At 33.4% G+C, this 19114-nt stretch overlaps 1 protein-coding gene across 1 annotated transcript in view; it reads right to left on the bottom strand.

Annotated features, from left to right (window-relative positions):
- Positions 1-19114, bottom strand: part of LOC117180253 (nose resistant to fluoxetine protein 6-like) — a 109603-nt gene that overhangs the window by 47041 nt on the left and 43448 nt on the right. Inside the window, exons 4-12 of the mRNA XM_033372651.1 lie at positions 4906-5108; positions 4264-4458; positions 4009-4102; positions 3618-3912; positions 3445-3524; positions 3262-3357; positions 2386-2515; positions 2080-2254; positions 712-854 (exon numbers count right to left, since the gene is read on the bottom strand). Coding sequence (XP_033228542.1) covers positions 712-854; positions 2080-2254; positions 2386-2515; positions 3262-3357; positions 3445-3524; positions 3618-3912; positions 4009-4102; positions 4264-4458; positions 4906-5108 — 1411 coding nt within the window. The remainder of the gene's footprint in view (positions 1-711; positions 855-2079; positions 2255-2385; positions 2516-3261; positions 3358-3444; positions 3525-3617; positions 3913-4008; positions 4103-4263; positions 4459-4905; positions 5109-19114) is intronic.

The raw sequence follows: 19114 nt of genomic DNA, 5'->3' as shown, positions 1-19114 counted from the left end.
TCCATTTTTCATTGCAAAAAAAGTTTAAAACTAAAATCGTGCAATAGCCTAAATGGTTCCTTATATGATAATAATAATATATGGAGAAGGAAAGTTTAATCGGATAATATTTAGAGGTCGCGCAACGACCTTAAAGAAATATTTATCTCAATTTAAATTGAACAGTGGCCTAAATTGACTCTAAGTGTTTCTTTTAAAGTTTAATATAGTTTAAAAATTACAGTTTTAATTTATTAGTATGCTTGATGTGAAATTAGGAATTTAACTATTCTCAGTTATTAATGTAAGAAAGAACAATTCAAGTGTTTATCAGCGTTCTGTGTAATATGGTTATTATGGCATTTCTATGAGTAAAAAGTGACTAAATAAAATAAAAATAACTGATGTCTATTGAAATAATAATTTTCAACATCAAAAAAACTATATCATCCAATTTTTAGGAATAAAATATAATTATATATTTAAAAACAATAATTTTGCTTGCGCGACCTCTGAATATTACTCGATTTTAATTTTATTAAACAATACTTTTTTTTTATTGAAAAAGGAACAATTTTGGCCGTTGTACATATTGGATTTCAATCATTGTTTTGTTTAGACCAGCCTGATATATATGGATATACATTCTTATTAAAATAATCATTTTTTTACAATTTGAGTAAACTTTGATTTTGCTTTAAACATTTTAATAAAATATACATTCAACTTTACCACCAGGCCATGTGTTAAGTGTAAGGAAGCTTCTCCTTTGAGAACCACCGCACGCAATATCGCTGGATGAACCAAATATGCACAGTACGTTAATCTTGATATTGGATAGAAATACTTCCACGATAGCAGTTTGTTCACCAGCCCTAAAAAAAGTACAAAATTTCAAGCAGTATTTTAGGAATTCTAAATATTTAAATATTGTAAAATTTTTGAATATTGAAAAGCATAATGCAAAATTGAATACGGATAATTGAGAATGTTCAAAATGAACTAATTTACATTTCAGAGCCTTAATTTTGTCCACGTTTGAATAGAAATATTAAAAATCGAATACCTAACATTAAAATTAAATGTTAAAAATTGTACAATAATATTAATTTGAAAGCCGATGGAATTGAAAAATCGCGAATTTCCTAATCATCTTAAATTGAGCATTTTTAAATATACACCTTCTGAAATGTTCGAATATGTAATCAAATCCTACGTTTTTATGAAACTAACCGTTTCGAAAAAGCTTTGCAAAATACGCAAAAAATATCAAATTGGAACTATTAAGATTTAAAGACATTTTAATAACTAAAATAATGGGTTAGGACTTTAACAAAACAAAATTGAGGAGGAAGAGAACAAAACAAGATAAATATATCTATTTAAAAAAATGACTTATGCATTTTCAGTACTCAAGGAATATTATCATTGACCAATGGCTCACAGAAAAATTCTATCTGATTAAAATTACGCTTTCAAAATTGTTTACCCTTAAAAATGAATTTTTTATGGTTTCTTTGCTTAGTCCTCATCAAATTAAATAATTGAAACTTTTCAATGCTTTAAAATAGTTACGTTTTAAATCTGAAATATGGAAAAAACAAGGAGTTTTAAATAATAAATGCGATTTTTAATACCCTGAAAACTATTTTACTTCAAAATATTAAAAACTAAACAATTTCGAATTCAAAGCGTTTGAATCCGAATTGAATAATTAAGTATTGTGAAGCTTTGAAAACTAAATTATTTTAACTTCAAGATTTGAAAACTGAACTGAAAAGTTTAGAGCCATTAAATAAAAATCTAAGTAAATTTGCATATTTCAAATTGATGTTTCGAAATTGAACCAAATTTATAACCAAACTCATACAAAATTAAGTTATTATTTTTCCATCCTTAAAAATAAAACGACAAACAAGCCATTTAAAATTTTACAAAGGAAAAATGAAGATAGTAGGTTTTCATAGACGTAACGTTTTATTAAATGATTTAAAATGTTTAGCTTTAATTAATTGAATATTAAAATTACATTTTTTATTATACCTATAATTATCTATTTCTTATCTATTATAATTCTGTTATTATCAAAATTATACTCACCACCGTAGCCCGTTACACATGCGATCAGAATCCAGGCAATGCTCATAGCCCATCCGGAATGGGACATAGCTGTATACAATGCCGATACAATTGGCCCGAATCTATTCCCATACAAGCCATAGACAATGCTTGTCATTACTAAAAATGAAAGAGTCCAGCCTAGTGCAAGTATCGCCTAGAATAATGAAAGTAAAATAAGTACATTTTACCAACTCTTTCGCTGTACACATTAAATATATATTATGAAAAAAGGGATAACAACATTTATAATCCATTCGAATCAACAGTATTGATGAGAAAAGTTACCTTGTTTAGTCTAATTTTGCAATTAACCCTGAATAGGTACCATCCAGTTGCCATTCCAATTAAGTAAGGGCCAATCCTGGTCCAGGGTTTGTCGTAGAGGCTCTCATAATGAGCAAACGGATTTTCTATGCTAAATATTAAAAAATTTTAAAGCAACTTAGAGACAATATTTTTTCAACTTTATTGACTATTCAGAAAATAGTACTACAAATTAAAAATTAATAATTAAAACTTCTATTTACAATAGTGCTGTCGAAGGTTTCCAATTATTTGTTAGTCTTAAAATATTGAACACTGCAATTTGAAATTTGATTTGTCCGAGTATATAGTTTTTTCATTTTAAAATGCTCAATTTTTAAATAGTTTTCTGTTTTTGAAATTTAATATATCAGTGAGAATAATATAATTTTATTCCTTTAAAATGAATTGAATTTTGCGTTAGTCACACGAGGCAAAACAATCTTACGCCCTTAAGACGCATTATGCTTTTTGTCCTACCCTCTTTCAAACCAAGCATGTGAAGCAAATAAGAGATGTTCGGTGTTCTTGACAATTTTAAATCATAAGTAAAGGAAGAAATAGCGTACTTAGCAGCAGCGAGACTGTGGGGTCCAGCGATGAAATTTTTTTAAAGATATATATAAATTTCTCTATCAAGCGTAAAGTTTGATGTATAGGGCGTAAAGTTTCATGCCGGCACGGCGACGAAGAGCGCAAGTGCGAACTTCGCTGGGCTGGAAGCCGCCACATTACGCCTGCTTTACGTGCATGCAATAGCGAGTTTTTAAGGGGGAGGGGGTCGTACCAAAAATATATATTCACTGTTAGGCTAAAGAAAATATGACTAATTAATATTTGATAATACCAAAAATTTACCTCGGCACGTGATCAGTATGGACGGAAATTAATGCAGTGGTAATCCAGGATGCAATTAAGAAAATAACTCCAATAGCAGCACCAACAGAGAAAAAACTGCGAATATATAGTATGATCAAAATTAACCATTATATTATTAAATATTTATAATTTCATGAACTGTTCAACTAATTTGCAATTAACCTTGCTGCAATTATGAGAATAATTATTCCAACAGTGTAAAATTGAGTGTCATTTGCCAGGTACCAACTCCACACCATACACTAAAAAAATTGGAGATAATTTTTAATCTCGTCAGTAATATGAGCTATTATTGTGAAACGAACATTTCATCATGTAAACTGTAAAGTACACACTCTGTCGTCCATATCGAAGTATGTATTTATGTAGAGTGCATTTCTCCACCAAAATTGTTCGCAAGTTTTGTAATCCAAAGCTGGAAGCTCGATCATTGTATGATCATGGTACCATTTCATCGAAATTTGAATCAAGCCAATCACTATGAGATAAGGAGGAGTAAGTCGTACATATCTATAGCCCATCATCCCTAAAAATTGCATAAATTGACCACAGCATCCTTTTGTTATTTTCATTTTCTTTATCCCTTCTTTTGTAATTGTCCGGAAGTAAAGAAATGAAACCAAACATCCACTGGAATGATGAAGATCATTATATTACATTAATACATACTTTCCTAATTTAAAATAAATTAGTAGCTTCACAGATTTTTGGTTTTGTTTTCCTTACCTGATAAAGAAAAAAGTGTCAACTGCGTAAGAACCATTGCTAATAGTTTGATATAAGAAGTCCGCCTCTGCATTTTTTCGCCACATCTGGTTGTCTGAAATAGGATATATTCAGCATTAATTTTTCTATATTATTGCAGGAAGGTTCTTCACCTTTAAGAGCTATCGGGAAAGTATTCTTCAATATACAAGAATAATGTCTTATCGACAGGGAAATTATATATTATATTTTTTAATAGAAAAGGTTCAAGAATACCAGAAAATTCATTTGTAGTCAGACAACTGTGCACCAACATAATCCACAACATTGAAATAAACCGCAAACCATGAATTGGTGCTAAAGTATCTGAGCCAACATCCAAACTTGTAAGCTTTGAAATATTCAAAAGTAAGCTGAATGATAATAAAGATTCTGACAGCGGTTTTGGCATCTTCTTTGGATCACAAACATCTGAAATATAAATAAAGCAACATGTAAAAAGAATTTTTAAATTAAATTCATTTCATACAAAACTCAATTTCAATTTGTATCAACTGTAGCTAACACGAACAAAACTGTATACAGAAAAGTACTCATTGCTGTCGTAGATTCCGGTATTGCTTCATAATTGTGTAGTATTTTCATTATGGTTTAAACAGTGTTAGTTAACAAAAAATTGATTTGAGCTTCTGACGGTTATTTTTTGGGTACTGTCTACCGTTACAGAACCGGTAAGTTGCACGGAAAATTTCGTAATACTTTTGGCAGTGCCTATTTTTTGTTAAACATGAAGTAAGATTTGACTTAAGAAAATTATTCAAAATCAATAATATTACTTAAATCTATGACAAATTATTATCACACATTTTTTAATTTAATCTGGATTAAAAATAAATAAATAATAATAAAGATAATTACCTAGGGAGCCATTATGAGTATTCACAGCCCAAAGTCTTGAAATTGTAATTTCTCCAAAAACGTTGTTTTCTATGCTTTTCAAATCACCAATAATTTCATTGTTTATTTGCTTTTCATCTTCTTTTCTTAAAACTTTGTACCTTAATAATAAGTCGTATGCAGTACCCACTACTACGAAGACTAGAATCACAGCGAACATTCCCCTGAAAGTAGATGTTCAGATATACAAAGATGAATTATGTACAACCTGTGTCACATGTGCACTTTCTAATAAATCTGTATTATTTCAATAAGACATTAAATTTAGGCAAAAGTACAACCAGGGGCGGGCCCAGAAAAATATTGCGGTGGGGGGGTGTCAAAATATATATATGCATATCCCATGCATAGCTTAGCGGCGTCGGCCTTTAATATGAAAGGCCAAAAGTTTCAGGGGGGGGGGGTTGAACCCCCTAATATATTCCCCTGGATCCGCCACTGAGTACAACTAATTTAATGTATGGAAAATCTATTTAAAGAGTAAAGTATAAAAGGTGTTTTTTACATTCTGATTAGGCAAGGTATCAGATTTGTATAAAATTTGACCCCCTCCCCTGTTTTTGTTTTTGTTTTTTGAGTCCCCCAGAATCCAAAAAACAGGTCTTTACGAATGTTTCTGTATGTATGTGTGTATGTATGTATGTATGTATGTATGTATGTATGTATGTATGTATGTATGTATGTATGTATGTATGTATGTATGTATGTATGTATGTATGTATGTATGTATGTATGTATGTATGTATGTATGTATGTATGTATGTATGTATGTATGTATGTATGTATGTATGTATGTATGTATGTATGCATGTGTGTATGTTTGTATGTATGTATGAAATATTGTATGTCAGGCTGTGAGCACGATAAATTTGGAAAAAAGTAATCTATTCGATTGGCCTTGGGCACCTCTCTGACTGTCAGGAACTAAAGGTCCCCTTTGATAGCCAGCTATTTTGGATAAAAATTTAAAAAGTTAGAGCAGTTTGAACATTTGCGAACATTTTTTTCAAGTTTCAAACATTTTCTGTACGGATATTTATAGTATTCAAAAATAAGAACAATTTATCTTTATGCCTTTGTTTGATAAAACCAAAATTTAAGAGAGTTATAGCATTTACAAAAGTCCAAAATTACACGAAAATCAACATTTTAAGCCAAATAACGCACGATATGAAAAAAGTTAAGAGAAGAAAAATGTTTCTTTTTGAATGCCCTAGAAGATTATAATAAGAACTTTTTAAATTTTCTTGAAGAATCGAAAATCAAATTTTTTACAGCATAAAAAATAATGGAAAATCCAAAATTACATTTTACGGTTAAACTGTCCTAAAATAGGTAAAGAGATCGATTGACAAAAATTGTGCATTTTAAAAAGATCTACAAATTTGTTGTCATTCACTTTTTGATAGCATGTGTTATTTGCGTTTTAATCGTAAAAACTTATATTCACAATAAAAAATTAGCAAAGAAAGTATGAGATTTGTGTAAAATCTGACCCTCACCCTGTCTGTATGTAGTATGCTGTTTGTATATATGTATGTTCGTCAGGCTATAAGCAAAATAACTTTTGAAAGAATTAATCTATTCGATTTCCCTTTGGCACACTCTCTGAGTATCCCGAACTAAAGGTTAAATTCATTAGCCAGCTATTTCGGATGAAAATTCAAAAAGTTAGAGCATTTTAAAAATTTTTGCGATCATTTTTCCAAGTTTTAAACATTTTTTGTACGGATATTTATAGTATTTAAAAATACGAACAATTTATTCCTATGACTTTTTGAAGGTTGGTGACCTTCTCAGCATAAAACACTAATCAGGTAGTACTCTCGGTTGAAACTAATCCCCCCCCCCCCCCCCAAGCCCGCAACCCCTCATCAATCAAAGTTTCGTGGGTCACTGAGGTGTTAGGGATATAACTAAGAATAAAAAAAGGTAAGGTTGATGTATAGGCAATATGTGCAACGTTGAAATCGTCAAAATAGAATTGAAAATGAGCAAATTGAGTTTTTAAAAAACCCGGCAGAAGTTGCAATAAAATGTTCAATACAATTTTTGTTTAAGAATGCTCATTTTTTTAAAACATGAAAATGAAACTACGTCAGTTTTATTACCAATGAATGTTATGAATGATAATAATATACATTTATGGAAATGATATGCAATTTGAGGGACAAACTCGAGTGCGAAGCACAAGATACGTGATGAGAATGTGTTCTTTAAAGCCGAAGAAGCTTTAACAAAAGAGAATTTAGAATCACCAAATTACTGTTGTCGATGCTTTGACCTTTAGTGTAATATCATACACAATTAATATTTGTATAATATAATATAAAATCAAGAACCTCGAATACACGCTTTTTATTTTGGTGTATAATACTTTGACAACAACTTTTGATATAAAATATAAGGCTAATATATGAGCAGAAAAAGAACTTCGAAAATAAGAGTAAATTCAGGTTTTACTAGAATTATATCTAATTATACAATTAAAATGTGTTAAAGAAACCGAAAATGTTTGGAAGACCTTGCGAGTTATGAACAAAACGGCACATAAGGTTTTTTCGCGACAACATCGAAAATTTGTTTGAAAAATGTTTAAAATATCATATGTCAGGGGGGCGTGGCTTCCATATACATCTAAGAGTCAGAAGTATTTTTTCAAAATACTAGGTAAAAATCTGCTCAAAACTAGAAAAAAAACTACCCGCCGTGCGAACACATTTTCATCGCGTGCCGTGCGCGCGAATAGCGATTTCAGCGCACACATGGCGCGCGACTGTTGGTTATCGTGCTTCGTCCTCGAATATATTTATGTCGCACTGCGTGCTCGATAATACGAGCCCACAAAAAAAATGTTCTGAGTCTTGGATGTCAATATGTCAGCTCATTCAGAAGAAAAATCTTATTTGGGAAAACAGAACAATTTCGTGAGTTTTTCTTATCCACCATAGTCATGAGTTGGTAGCTCTATATCCCCGAAATCTCATAACACTATAACCTCAAAACCCCTTCACTTTTTGTATTCTTAATTTCTTCTATCAGTATCAACGCCAGTAAAGCCATGATAACGATTTTATTTATTCTTTCAAACTCTCTTGTCTTCGAAAGATCTGTGCAACGGATTTTGTCTCCGCTTCTTTCACTGTGCACACTAGGGTGGTCCAAAAAACCAACTTTCGAATAAAGGGCATGCCCCACCCCATTTTGTGAGGTTGCCGGAAATAAAAATTCCTTCCAAGTTTGAGCCAAATTGGTTAATATTAAGACGTGCAGCAAAGGCCCTGAAAATCCCATAAGATTAAAAAGGGGAAATTTTGGTTTTCGGAACAATAGGATTCAGGTTTCTGGATTTAAACTTAGCTTGCGGGAGATATTAAGAATTTGTTGCGGAGTCTCTAATCAATCATCTTCATTAAATTACTTTAAATGTGGATGACCCCCCCCCCCCTTGTGGAACCCAAAAATGTCCCGAAAAACTCGAATTGACATTTTGGCCCAAAATTGAAACATAAATGCTCTGTTTTTCCTTTTTTTGCCACAAATTATTTTTGTTTGTCAAGTGGAATGGTTTCAAGTATTTTTCAGCTAATTAAAAATTGTTTAAACAATTTATTTTTGTTTAAATAATTTTTTTTGCACTCACTCATTGAAAGGTAGCTTTTTTATGTTTGGTTTGACAATTAGCCATTTAAAGAAATAATTATCTTTGTTTCAAGCATTTAATATTTGTTTTAACAATTTATTGTTATTTAATTGTAACTTTTTCTTAAAAATAGGTATAAAAATCCAATTTTTTTAAATTTAGTTAGCTTTACTGCTTATTATCAGATATCTTCGTCATTTAAATACTAGTACCTTATTTTGTCGTATTTTGTCGTATTGTTTAATAAATTTATTAAATGATAATGTAAGATTTTATTGGAAATTGTGATTCAAAAATCTGATTCTTTTCTCAATTCAATTAAGTATATCGTTTATTGTTAAATTTTTTAATGTTAAACAAATGCTTTAAATAACTAATATTTGTTCATAAAATGTTTTACATTGGCCAGGAAAAGTTTATTTTTTGAGTAAGACTTCATTCTATAAAAATTACATTCAATTTTCTCGTTCTGAAATCATTTTTATAATTTTTTCCTTTAAATCACCCTTGTAGACACATTCGTTTGCCCTTTGAAAGCTCAAAGTAAGTTTTTGTTTTGTTTATGTTGATCCCATAGATTAGCTGTTAGTATTCTCAAAGGAATTAAAAGTCTTTGTATTTTTTAAACGTCACTGGAAATCAAAACAAAAAATTTTGCTCTCAACAATGAAAAATTACCACAAAAAAAATTACGGCAAAAAACAGAAATTTCAAAAATTTATTTTCGAAAACAATTGTTTAAACAAACAAAATTTATTTAAGCAAATAAGAATTTATCACAAAATAAGGTGCTAGTATCTAAGTGACGTAGATATTTAATAATAAGCAGAAAAGCTAACTCATTTTTTTTAACTAGATTTTTATACCTCTTTTTAAGAAAAAGTTTCAATTAAATAATAATTAATTATTTAAACAAATACTAAATGCTTGAAAAAAAATCATTATTCCTAAAAATGTCCAATTATCAAATCAACCTTTAAAAATCTGCCTTTCAATGAGTGAGTGCAAAAAAAAATTATTTAAACAAAAAGCAAATTCCTAATCAACAAATCTCAGCGTAAAAGTGAAGATTATTCTATTATTTTTAATGCGTGATTCTTCCATCTATCTAAAATGTCATTATAAGAATAGGATATACCAGAAACTTATTTATTTCTCTTTCCATAGCGTCCGCCGCATAGGTTTCTATTCCCTAAAAGAGAACGTGTTTTTAATATATTTATCTCCTTGTAATTGTACCTTCATATAGCTTTAGATTATTTAATTCTTTCACGTGGAATATAAGTTTTGAAGATTTAATTTTAATCAATTCAAGTCCGCCTCTCTAGAGTTGAAGTTATTTTAAATCACACATTTGAATAGATTTATTTGATGCATTTTTAATACTTTTAAGTAAATTATTAAAATATAAATAAATATAAATTAAAATATTTTTCGAATTTATAAGTTAAAAAAAGATTTAATAATGAAAAATAGGTTAAATAAATGCTTTCGTAAAATATTACTAAGTCGATTGAGAGGAATAGGATTTGCACTTTTTCTGTTTCCGTTGGGGGATTTTAGACGGAGGAAAAATCTCGTATTCATAGGAATATAAATTCTTAATTTTTCTGAATTCCATGTTTATTACCGGGAACCCATATTTTGTAGTTTTTAAGCAAGTCAAACATCAATTCCTTGTAGTTACCAATCTTGTGATTGGCTAAGGAATTCTCAATCACATTCTTAAAGCTCAGCCATGCATCTCGTTCCTTGATATTTATTGCGGCAATGGACGTTTCATCTGTCAACATCTTACGAATTTGAGATTCATCAAAGACTCCTTTCAATTTCGCGCTTGATAAAGCTGGGAATCGTTTGAATTAATAAACAAAAATTTGCCTTTTTTATCAAAAGCTTTTACGAACTGTTTCATCAAACCTAAACCTAACAGTTCATGAGTAATGACCTAGCAAAGTCTACATTTACTCTACTTAGTCTGTGACTAAAGCGATCCGAGAAACGGAACAGCGGTCATTTGTTAACATTTTTTACCCTATAAGTGATTTTATTAATTAAAAATGAATATTTAATCATTTTTTAATAATAAATAAATAATTTTTGGTTTAACTTTTTATCCGCCATTCCTCGAATGTATTATTGGACACTTCTTACTACCGTTTTTGTTAGGGAGGTTTATTAATTATGAATATAAAAATGAATATTTAGCCATTTTTGTCAATAAATAAATAACTCTTTGAACAAATATATTTCCACCACCCATTGTTGTGCATTTGCAATTTATGTTAGACAGGCTTATCTCTCCCTGGGCATCGCGGGAATATGCAGCTGGTGGGAGGGCTTAACGGTCTCATCAGACTATATTTCTGGAATAGGTGAACCAGAGGGTCTGCATCTTGAGGTGTAGATGCTCTGGGGAACTGACGGACTCTGGTCTGTGGGATCTAAACTGAGAAGCAACTTTCAGGGGATAATAGCAAAGTCTCCTAAAATATCAAGGGCCACTTCAAGATCTGAATGGCACCAGGGTTAAAAAATCCTTGAACACCCCGGTGTGCCCCCTCAGTTGAAGCGGCCACGCCATAATTGCAAAGGGGTTCTCTTAACAGAGACTTTGGGACAACAGCCCCCCCTGCAAGAGGGGCTTTGCAGGGGCTAAACCACATTTCCTTAGCTTGTCGTGGACCTAATAAGCGATACATGAAAAACAAATGAAAACCAAAACAATGAGGGCTCCATTACGGGCCCCTCCTGTAACCCACTGCGAAAGGTGGTGCTACGGTGGCAGGACCTTTAGGAAGAAGAATTTTAGCGGTGCAAGAAGAAAGAAAGACCGCTTAGCGTGGCCCGCAAACAGTAGCCATTGCACCCCACAGTGGGCAGTGGCTGCGGGAACTTTACATAGAGCAACTCCTTAGACTTTTTTAACAAGCAGAGAAGGAAGGACTCCAAAGACACTCCTACATACATGGTTTTAAAACGGCATAATCTCAAGCGTCAATCTCAAGCCTTGAAAAAAGGGCTGAACTGCGAGAAAGATGTTCGGCCAACCAGTTTAATATCCTGCACAAATGGCTGCCTTTCAGACAGGCTGCTTGGTAGACACTGCGCTCCATGCTGACATGGGAAAATTGGAGAAGTAACTGGACGGGAAGCATGTTACGTCGGAGGCGACTCGAAATCAGATGGGGCAAAGACCTAGCCATGGGAATAGTGCTACGGTGGTGCCTACAGGGTATCTGGTCGTTTCCACGAAAAAGTACCAAGTCTCGAAAATTGACTCCGCTGTATTTTATAGTGATAAACTGATGATCTTAGACTCGGTTAAATATCTAGGAGTAATCTCAGCAAAGTGAACTGGGCGCAGCACCTTAAAGCCCAATGATGGGAGTTTGTCATGACATTTTGGATGTGCAGAAGAGTCTTTTCTTTGACGTAGGGCCTAGGGTCTTACAGGCTTGCATGGATCTACTCTGCTATCCTTAAATTAAGGCTGCTATACGCAACCGTGGTCTAGTGGCTACGGGCGTAACTTAAATTATGCATGGCATGCTGCGACGATTAAAAAGGCTAGTGTTAAGGGATGTGATGGGAGCAATAAGGACTACGCCGCCGGACAAGAGCAAAACTATGGACTTATGGGTCTAGACACGCTACTCATTGGGCACAAAATTTGGCGACATCTTTACGACATCTTTACGACATCTGTACGACAGTTTTACGACATCCTATGTCCATGTTGTTACAGTGTCTTTACGATATCGTAAAGACATCGTCATATCATACGACATATTTACGACATCGTAAAGATGACTTAACGACATAGACATAGGATGTCGTAAAGTTGTCGTAAAGATGTCGTAACGATGTCCTAAAGACGTCGCCAAATTTTGTGCCCACTGGGTAGGCTCCCAAGAGACATCAGTATACTGCCGACTCTATAGATGAGGGAAGATAAAATAACAAATCACGCAACTTCAAAGGGAAATCTGGAACACAGATGGCTCTAAAGGAATAGGAAGGTCAGGAGCCGGAATTTATGACAGCGTGCGAAGGAGGAGGATAGTGATCACAATTGTGAGGTATGTTACCATTTTTCAGGCGGAGGTCCTAGTCATACTTCGCTGTGCTGATACATTATTAGAAAAAAACGCTGCTGGCAGGCAGATTACATCATGCTCGGACAGCCAAGTGACATTAACTGCAGTTGGGAAACCATTTACAACATCAGAGCTACTTTGGGAATGCAAAAAGCTATTAAGTCAACTTGCAGAAAGGAACAAAGTGACCCTTATTTGGGTGCTGGGTCAGACAGAAATCAAGGGCAACAAAAAGTTAGACCTAATCCTAGGCTAACCCAAGAAAGATATAAGAACAGTGGTTCAGATGCTTACGGGGCACAACCACCAACATTATTACATGCTCAACATGAGGTATTACCTTACGAGAAAGGACAGGAAATGAGGCAGGGATTATGAAACATTCCTGCATTTCTTATGCTAGTGCACGAAATTATCTAGGCTCAGACAAGAAATCTTTGGCGTCTATTTTATGGAACATAAGGAAAGCATAAGCGACCAGTGGTTAACATACTAGGCTTAATCAATCTTTCTGAGGTCAACTTAAAGAGGGAATAATTAAGGGTGTGGCTCAATAGGCTTTATGAGTTGAGCACCAGGAGGCCTCCACTGGAGCACTCCGCCCGCAGTTAAACTTAACTTAGAGAGGTTTATTTTAATTAACTGTCATTCTGAGGATGGATTCATATTCAGCGACCCAAAAAATATATAGTACATCTAGTCATCTTTATGTAGACTCCCAAAAAAAAAATTTTTTAGTCCTGCGTGATTTTCGAACAATTTCCACTGATGTTGAGGCAAGCCGTTTCATGGTTAATTAAAAATAGTATATGGGTAGGTATAAAAATTCTCTCACTTGAAATATTAAATATAACATTTTTACAGAAAAATTTTAAAAAATTATCATTTTATTAAAATCCTCGCGTGGCTCGAATTGTTTCCCATATTTATCACTGTGCAACGGTCAGGATCTAAGCTTAAGACAAACCAAAAATTGCATGTAATTTTTGGCAAAAAAATTGAAAAAAATGTTGTTTATTTTAAAGCCGTAATCTACCATCGGAAATTGTCGGTTTCATTAGCGAGAAGATCTAGCTTTTGAATGTGTATACACTTGATTCACGAGTTTTTTGGAAGTATGAGTGAAGTAATTGTTTCTTAATACTAAAAGCATAATGGCAGCAATTTCCACATTGCTTGTTAATAATTATTGATTCTTGGTGTGCTCCATACGAGTGGATGGGTAAGTGACACATACGCACCTTTTACTGAAAGTGCTTTTCCCCTGTCATTAAAAGGAATTTCATAAAGCAAGTGAGTGGAACACGTACAATAAATATGTTTCTAATAGTATTCGAATGGGATGAATGTCTGTTTTTTAAAATGCATTGAGGAAAAATACTTGGAATAGACCATACACGTTGGAGAAAAGTTGAAAAAAATGTTAAACCTAACAGCAATAACTTTTTTTCACTCCAAACATGACTGATTCTCCTTAAAATACATTTTCCTTAATCCTCTCACTGATCTTTTTCTGTACGAATTCTCGAACTTGTTAATATTATTGCTCATAATGAATCATTAAACAAACCATTGCCCTCCAGACAGCTACTCACCGAAAGACAAATTCGCTGACTAAAATTTCACTCCTTATTTTGCACGATATATATTTTTTTTCACAAAACGACAGTGACTCGCTTCTGCTTGCTGAGCACTCTCCCTACCGACTTCTACACACTGATTTGTAAATTATTTCTTGGACATATTTATATGAAATTTGAACCGATTTGTTAATCGTGGGTCGTTTTAGACCCAAGGCATTTTTCTTTTATTTTATTACTCAAAATCCGTGTACTCCGGAAATATCTATCACCACCCTAAAAAAACTTTAGGAATAGAGGGCCCTCTGTACTCAATCACGTTTCTCCAGTGGGAGTCTGGCCTTCGCAGTAAGCAGATCCAGTGCGCGTTGGGTCTGAAACGACCCATGATATATGTAAAGTCGGTGCGAATTCGTTTTGAGCGCCAAGGTAAGTTTTTAAATTTTTTATGAAGTTTAGGAATATTTTCGAAAGACTTTTATTATTTTGAGTCATATATTGATTTTAATTCTCTTATAGCATGGCGCAGCGTACATCCACTGAAGTCACGTTATACACGTTGCAGAGACTGTTTGTAATTATAAGATGATAGAATTTAAGACGTGAATATATTGTTCTTTTTTCTTTGTGAATGTGTATAATTTTCTACAAAAATAAAATTTGTATAAATCAAAATATATCGAGTTATTTCTTGAAACTTCAAATTTTTTTTTGAAAAAAGCACTCATTGACACCAAATATCTGAGAATTTATTTTGTACCCATCGAGTTCATGATTTTTTTCGTGAAAATGCGCATCTTGAACTTTACTATGCTTTTTGAAAAATTCAAATATCGCATTTATTTGAAAAGTTATGAAAGGACCCAAGATAAATTGAGAAGGTGCCAAGAAAAGCGATAAACTAATCGGGTTAATATTGAAGCATACTGCTTTTTACGAACGGTTCATTTGCACTTAGATTTCAATTAAATTTGTTAATAAACAAATAAATTCATCCACGGTGTCACTCTCAGTACGTGAGCAGTTCAAAATAAATTAAAGAATTTCTTGACTTTTGTACCTCAACTTCAATTGATGGCATGACCTATCCAAGCCTCAAACGCCAAGTTTCAAACGTCTTAGTCGGCGAGCACCGCACACGGCCAGACACACGGCCAGAGATTTTAGCTACAACTTTCCAAGGTAATGCTACAAGTTTAAGTAGAGGTAAAAATGTATACAAGATTCTAGCGGTTTTTTATCAAAGTTTCTAGGTCCATATTTTAGCGAGTAATTAAATTTCAAAGTCAGGAGTTTATTTTCAACAGTACTTTTGCTGATATTATTAATAATTTCTGACGGCAGTGTAAGTCCTTTGCTATTGATGATAGACAATTTTTTTCAGGTTTGCGCAGACTTTTACTAACTTCAATTTTGCTAAGTAAACTTTTAAATCTTGGATGCATAGGAAAGTAACAGTCCACTAACGTTTTCAACTTTTTCAAATAAATTTCCTATATTGCGAGGCAAAATCCTTATCACAAATCCTGACACTTTTTTTACAACGACTGGACTACGTGCATCAACCGTTCAATGATAATAGTATCTTAAACATTTAGTATATGCTCTAAAATCACGAATAATACTATTAAACTGTTAAAAAGCCTTTTTTAAAAACTTATATTCGAAAAAGAGAAATGTGTACATATTTCACATTCATATTCTGCTGCGCCATTTCCGCTATCTTGATGGGGCGTAGCTTGCTTTCAAAAGCTTGTAAGTAAACCAAGCTATTCACGTTTTTCCATAAATACAGAAAGAAAAAACGTTACCATTATTATTGTAAGCCTAAATATAAGAACGTCTCTGTCAAAAATCCAAGAAAATTATTTCTATCTATACCCAAATGTAAGCAACGAAAAAACTGGTACGAAATTATTCGACGTTACACGTGACTCAATACGAAAGACTGCAGGCAGTGCGGGAAGGTGATGAAACAGCCCTATATGTATTATGCCAGTGCCCGACATTAGATGAGCTCAGACAGCAAAGCCTTCGGGCCCGTTTCATGGAACCTGAGCAAATTACAATGCGATTGGTGATTGACATACTAGGCTTCATCGAGAGGTCTAGGATGAACTACTGTGAGCGAACAGTTAAGGGTGTGGCAGAATAGACGTTATAGCTTGAAAGCCAGGGTAAATTTATATTATTACAATTTTCAATGTTATTCTATACGGTTTAAATTAAGGTAACGCGTCATAAATTTACGTGGCTCTAAGCAAATTTGTAGATATAATTAGGCGAAAAATTTTATTAATTAAAATGTTATTGTAGCTTGTCTCCTTTTTCCAAAAAAATAATGTTCTTATTTTACTATATTTTTATAACAATAGTTTATAACAAATTTTCAGATATTATTTGGTTAAACCACTTTTGAGTTTTATTGTTTAGGGTAGCCGAGAGAATAAAATTTAATTCAATGGTACAGAAATAAATATAATATACATTTGATATAATACAGTTGATTACACAAACACACACAAAAAAGTGTGCGGATCTGGTAACAAGACACACGTATTCCTATGGATTTTGGGGAGCTGAATTCAAATTCGGTATCAAAAATTACCCATCACGTCATGGTTGAGCCATGACCTCAAAAAATGATGAAAAATCGTGCACTGAGGCAAATAAATTTAAAAATAATGCCAGTGATGCAAATTTTCACTTCAAATACATGTCGACAACTGTGAAGGGTCAACCCTTGCCTAATATCAACTTATTTAACATAACTTTATCCAACAGAACCTGACATCACATAACCTCAATCAACAGAAATTTATTGAACTACACGTAAAGCTCTGGAAGCATATTTTCCCAGTAGAAAATGTGTGCTACATTGAATGGGTCAACTCAAGCCTAACCTATAAATAAATCTAACCTAACCTAACCTAACCTCACGAAACACAATTAAACTGATTGTGTTGTCCCGTTGTGTTTGCGTTACCGTTTCATTTAGCTTCGGCTTAACCTACATAGAGGTTTAACCTATCCCAACCTTAAAAAAACCTGACCTAACCTAACCGATTGCGCTGGAAACCCCGTTCTTTCGTACTTTCATATTTTGACATTAATAGCTGAGTCCCTGGGTAAACGGCGTTCATGCCGTCATGGCAGAGACAGGTAAAAAGTGTATTACGATGCAGGGAAAAACTCCAGTATTGGCGTCTGGTCAGGGTGGGAAAGCGGGCTCTCCGACGTCGTCATCATGCAACCGTAGCTCTTCATCAATGGATCACTTGGTTGGTGTAGAATCTCATGCTACAAGGAAAACAACGGCGAGAATTTCTCTAGCGCATGTCTGCAAGAATAGCTCAGATTCATTCTGTTACATTTGCAATAAATATGAAGTGAGCAGTTTGCGAAAATCAATCGACGAAGAAATGAAAAGTCTTTACGAAAAGTGTTTTAACCGTAAATTGCTGCACCAAGAAACAAAATGGGTTCCTCACGTCATTTGCAATTCCTGCAGACTTATGTTGTATCGTCTAAAAAATTCAAACAACGAAAAGTACAGCAAGTACTCTACACCAACCACATGGGAAAAACCCGTTATTGCGAAGGACTGCTACTTTTGCATGAATTGTGTCCAAGGGTTCATCGCCAAAAATAAAAATAACATTTCGTACATTAATGTTTGCACAGTCACAAGAGCAATTGAAATCAATAAAAATGCACGCCAGACTGGTTTAAGCGCTTTAAAAGATGATAGAATGGAAGTTGAAAGTCAACGTCATGGAGAGGGTAGTGAAACCAGTGATCGAACAGAAAATAGTTCTGATGATTCCGATGAAAATGACGAAAAAGATTACGGATATGGCGTGCATAAAATGAAATTGAAGGTTCCAATATTAGTGTCGCAACTAGAACTAAATGATTTTATTAGAGATCTTGGATTACCGAAAGATGGCACTGAATTTGCCGCTTCATTTCTAAAAATAAGAAATCTTCTAGAAACAAAGACAAAAGTTTCATTCTATCGCGACAGGGACAAAGAATTCAGAAAGAATTTCGTTAAAGACAAAGAGACGTCTTTAGTGTACTGCACTGACGTTAACGGACTAATGAACCACTTGAAGAAAAATGTGTACAGAGATGAAGAATGACGACTTTTCATTGATTCGTCAAAACGCAGCATTAAGGCCGTTTTACTGCATAACACGAATATTTACGCTCCTATCCCTATAGATCACTCAATGGTCATCAAAGAAGAATATAACAATGTTAAAATGCTTCTTGAAAAAGTTAATTACACGAATCACAAATGGCAAATATGTGGTGATCTCAAAATCATAAAAATGATATTAGGCCAACAATCGGGTTTCACGAGAGAGCCATGCTTTATATGCCTTTGGAATAGCAGAGATTGAGCCAATCATTACAGCAAAAAACATTGGCCTTTAAGAGATTCATTCAAACCTGGTTCTCATAATATCATCAACCAAAGCCTCGTTGATCCAGAAACAATTTTACTACCACCCATCCACATAAAGCTTGGGCTTATGAAGCAATTTGTCAAGGTGCTAGACAAAGATGGACAATGCTATAAGTATATATCCCTTAAATTCCCTAATGTTTCAGACGCTAAATTGAAAGAAGAAGTCTTTGATGGACCACAGATTCGAATATTGACAAGAGATACTAATTTCGTGAGCCACATGACGAAAATTAAAATGGACGCTTGGCAAAGTTTTAAAGCATCAAAGGCAAATTTCCTCGGTAACAAGAAAAGTCCAGACTACGAGAATATTGTTGCGAAAATGATAAGAAACTACAAAAAGTTAGGCTGCTTGATGAATTTAAAACTT

This window comes from Belonocnema kinseyi, chromosome 9 (assembly GCF_010883055.1).
Source record: "Belonocnema kinseyi isolate 2016_QV_RU_SX_M_011 chromosome 9, B_treatae_v1, whole genome shotgun sequence".
In the NCBI taxonomy this organism is placed as follows: domain Eukaryota; kingdom Metazoa; phylum Arthropoda; class Insecta; order Hymenoptera; family Cynipidae; genus Belonocnema; species Belonocnema kinseyi.
Note: the sequence above shows the minus strand (reverse complement) of the source record. Positions and strands in the feature narration are given on the sequence as shown.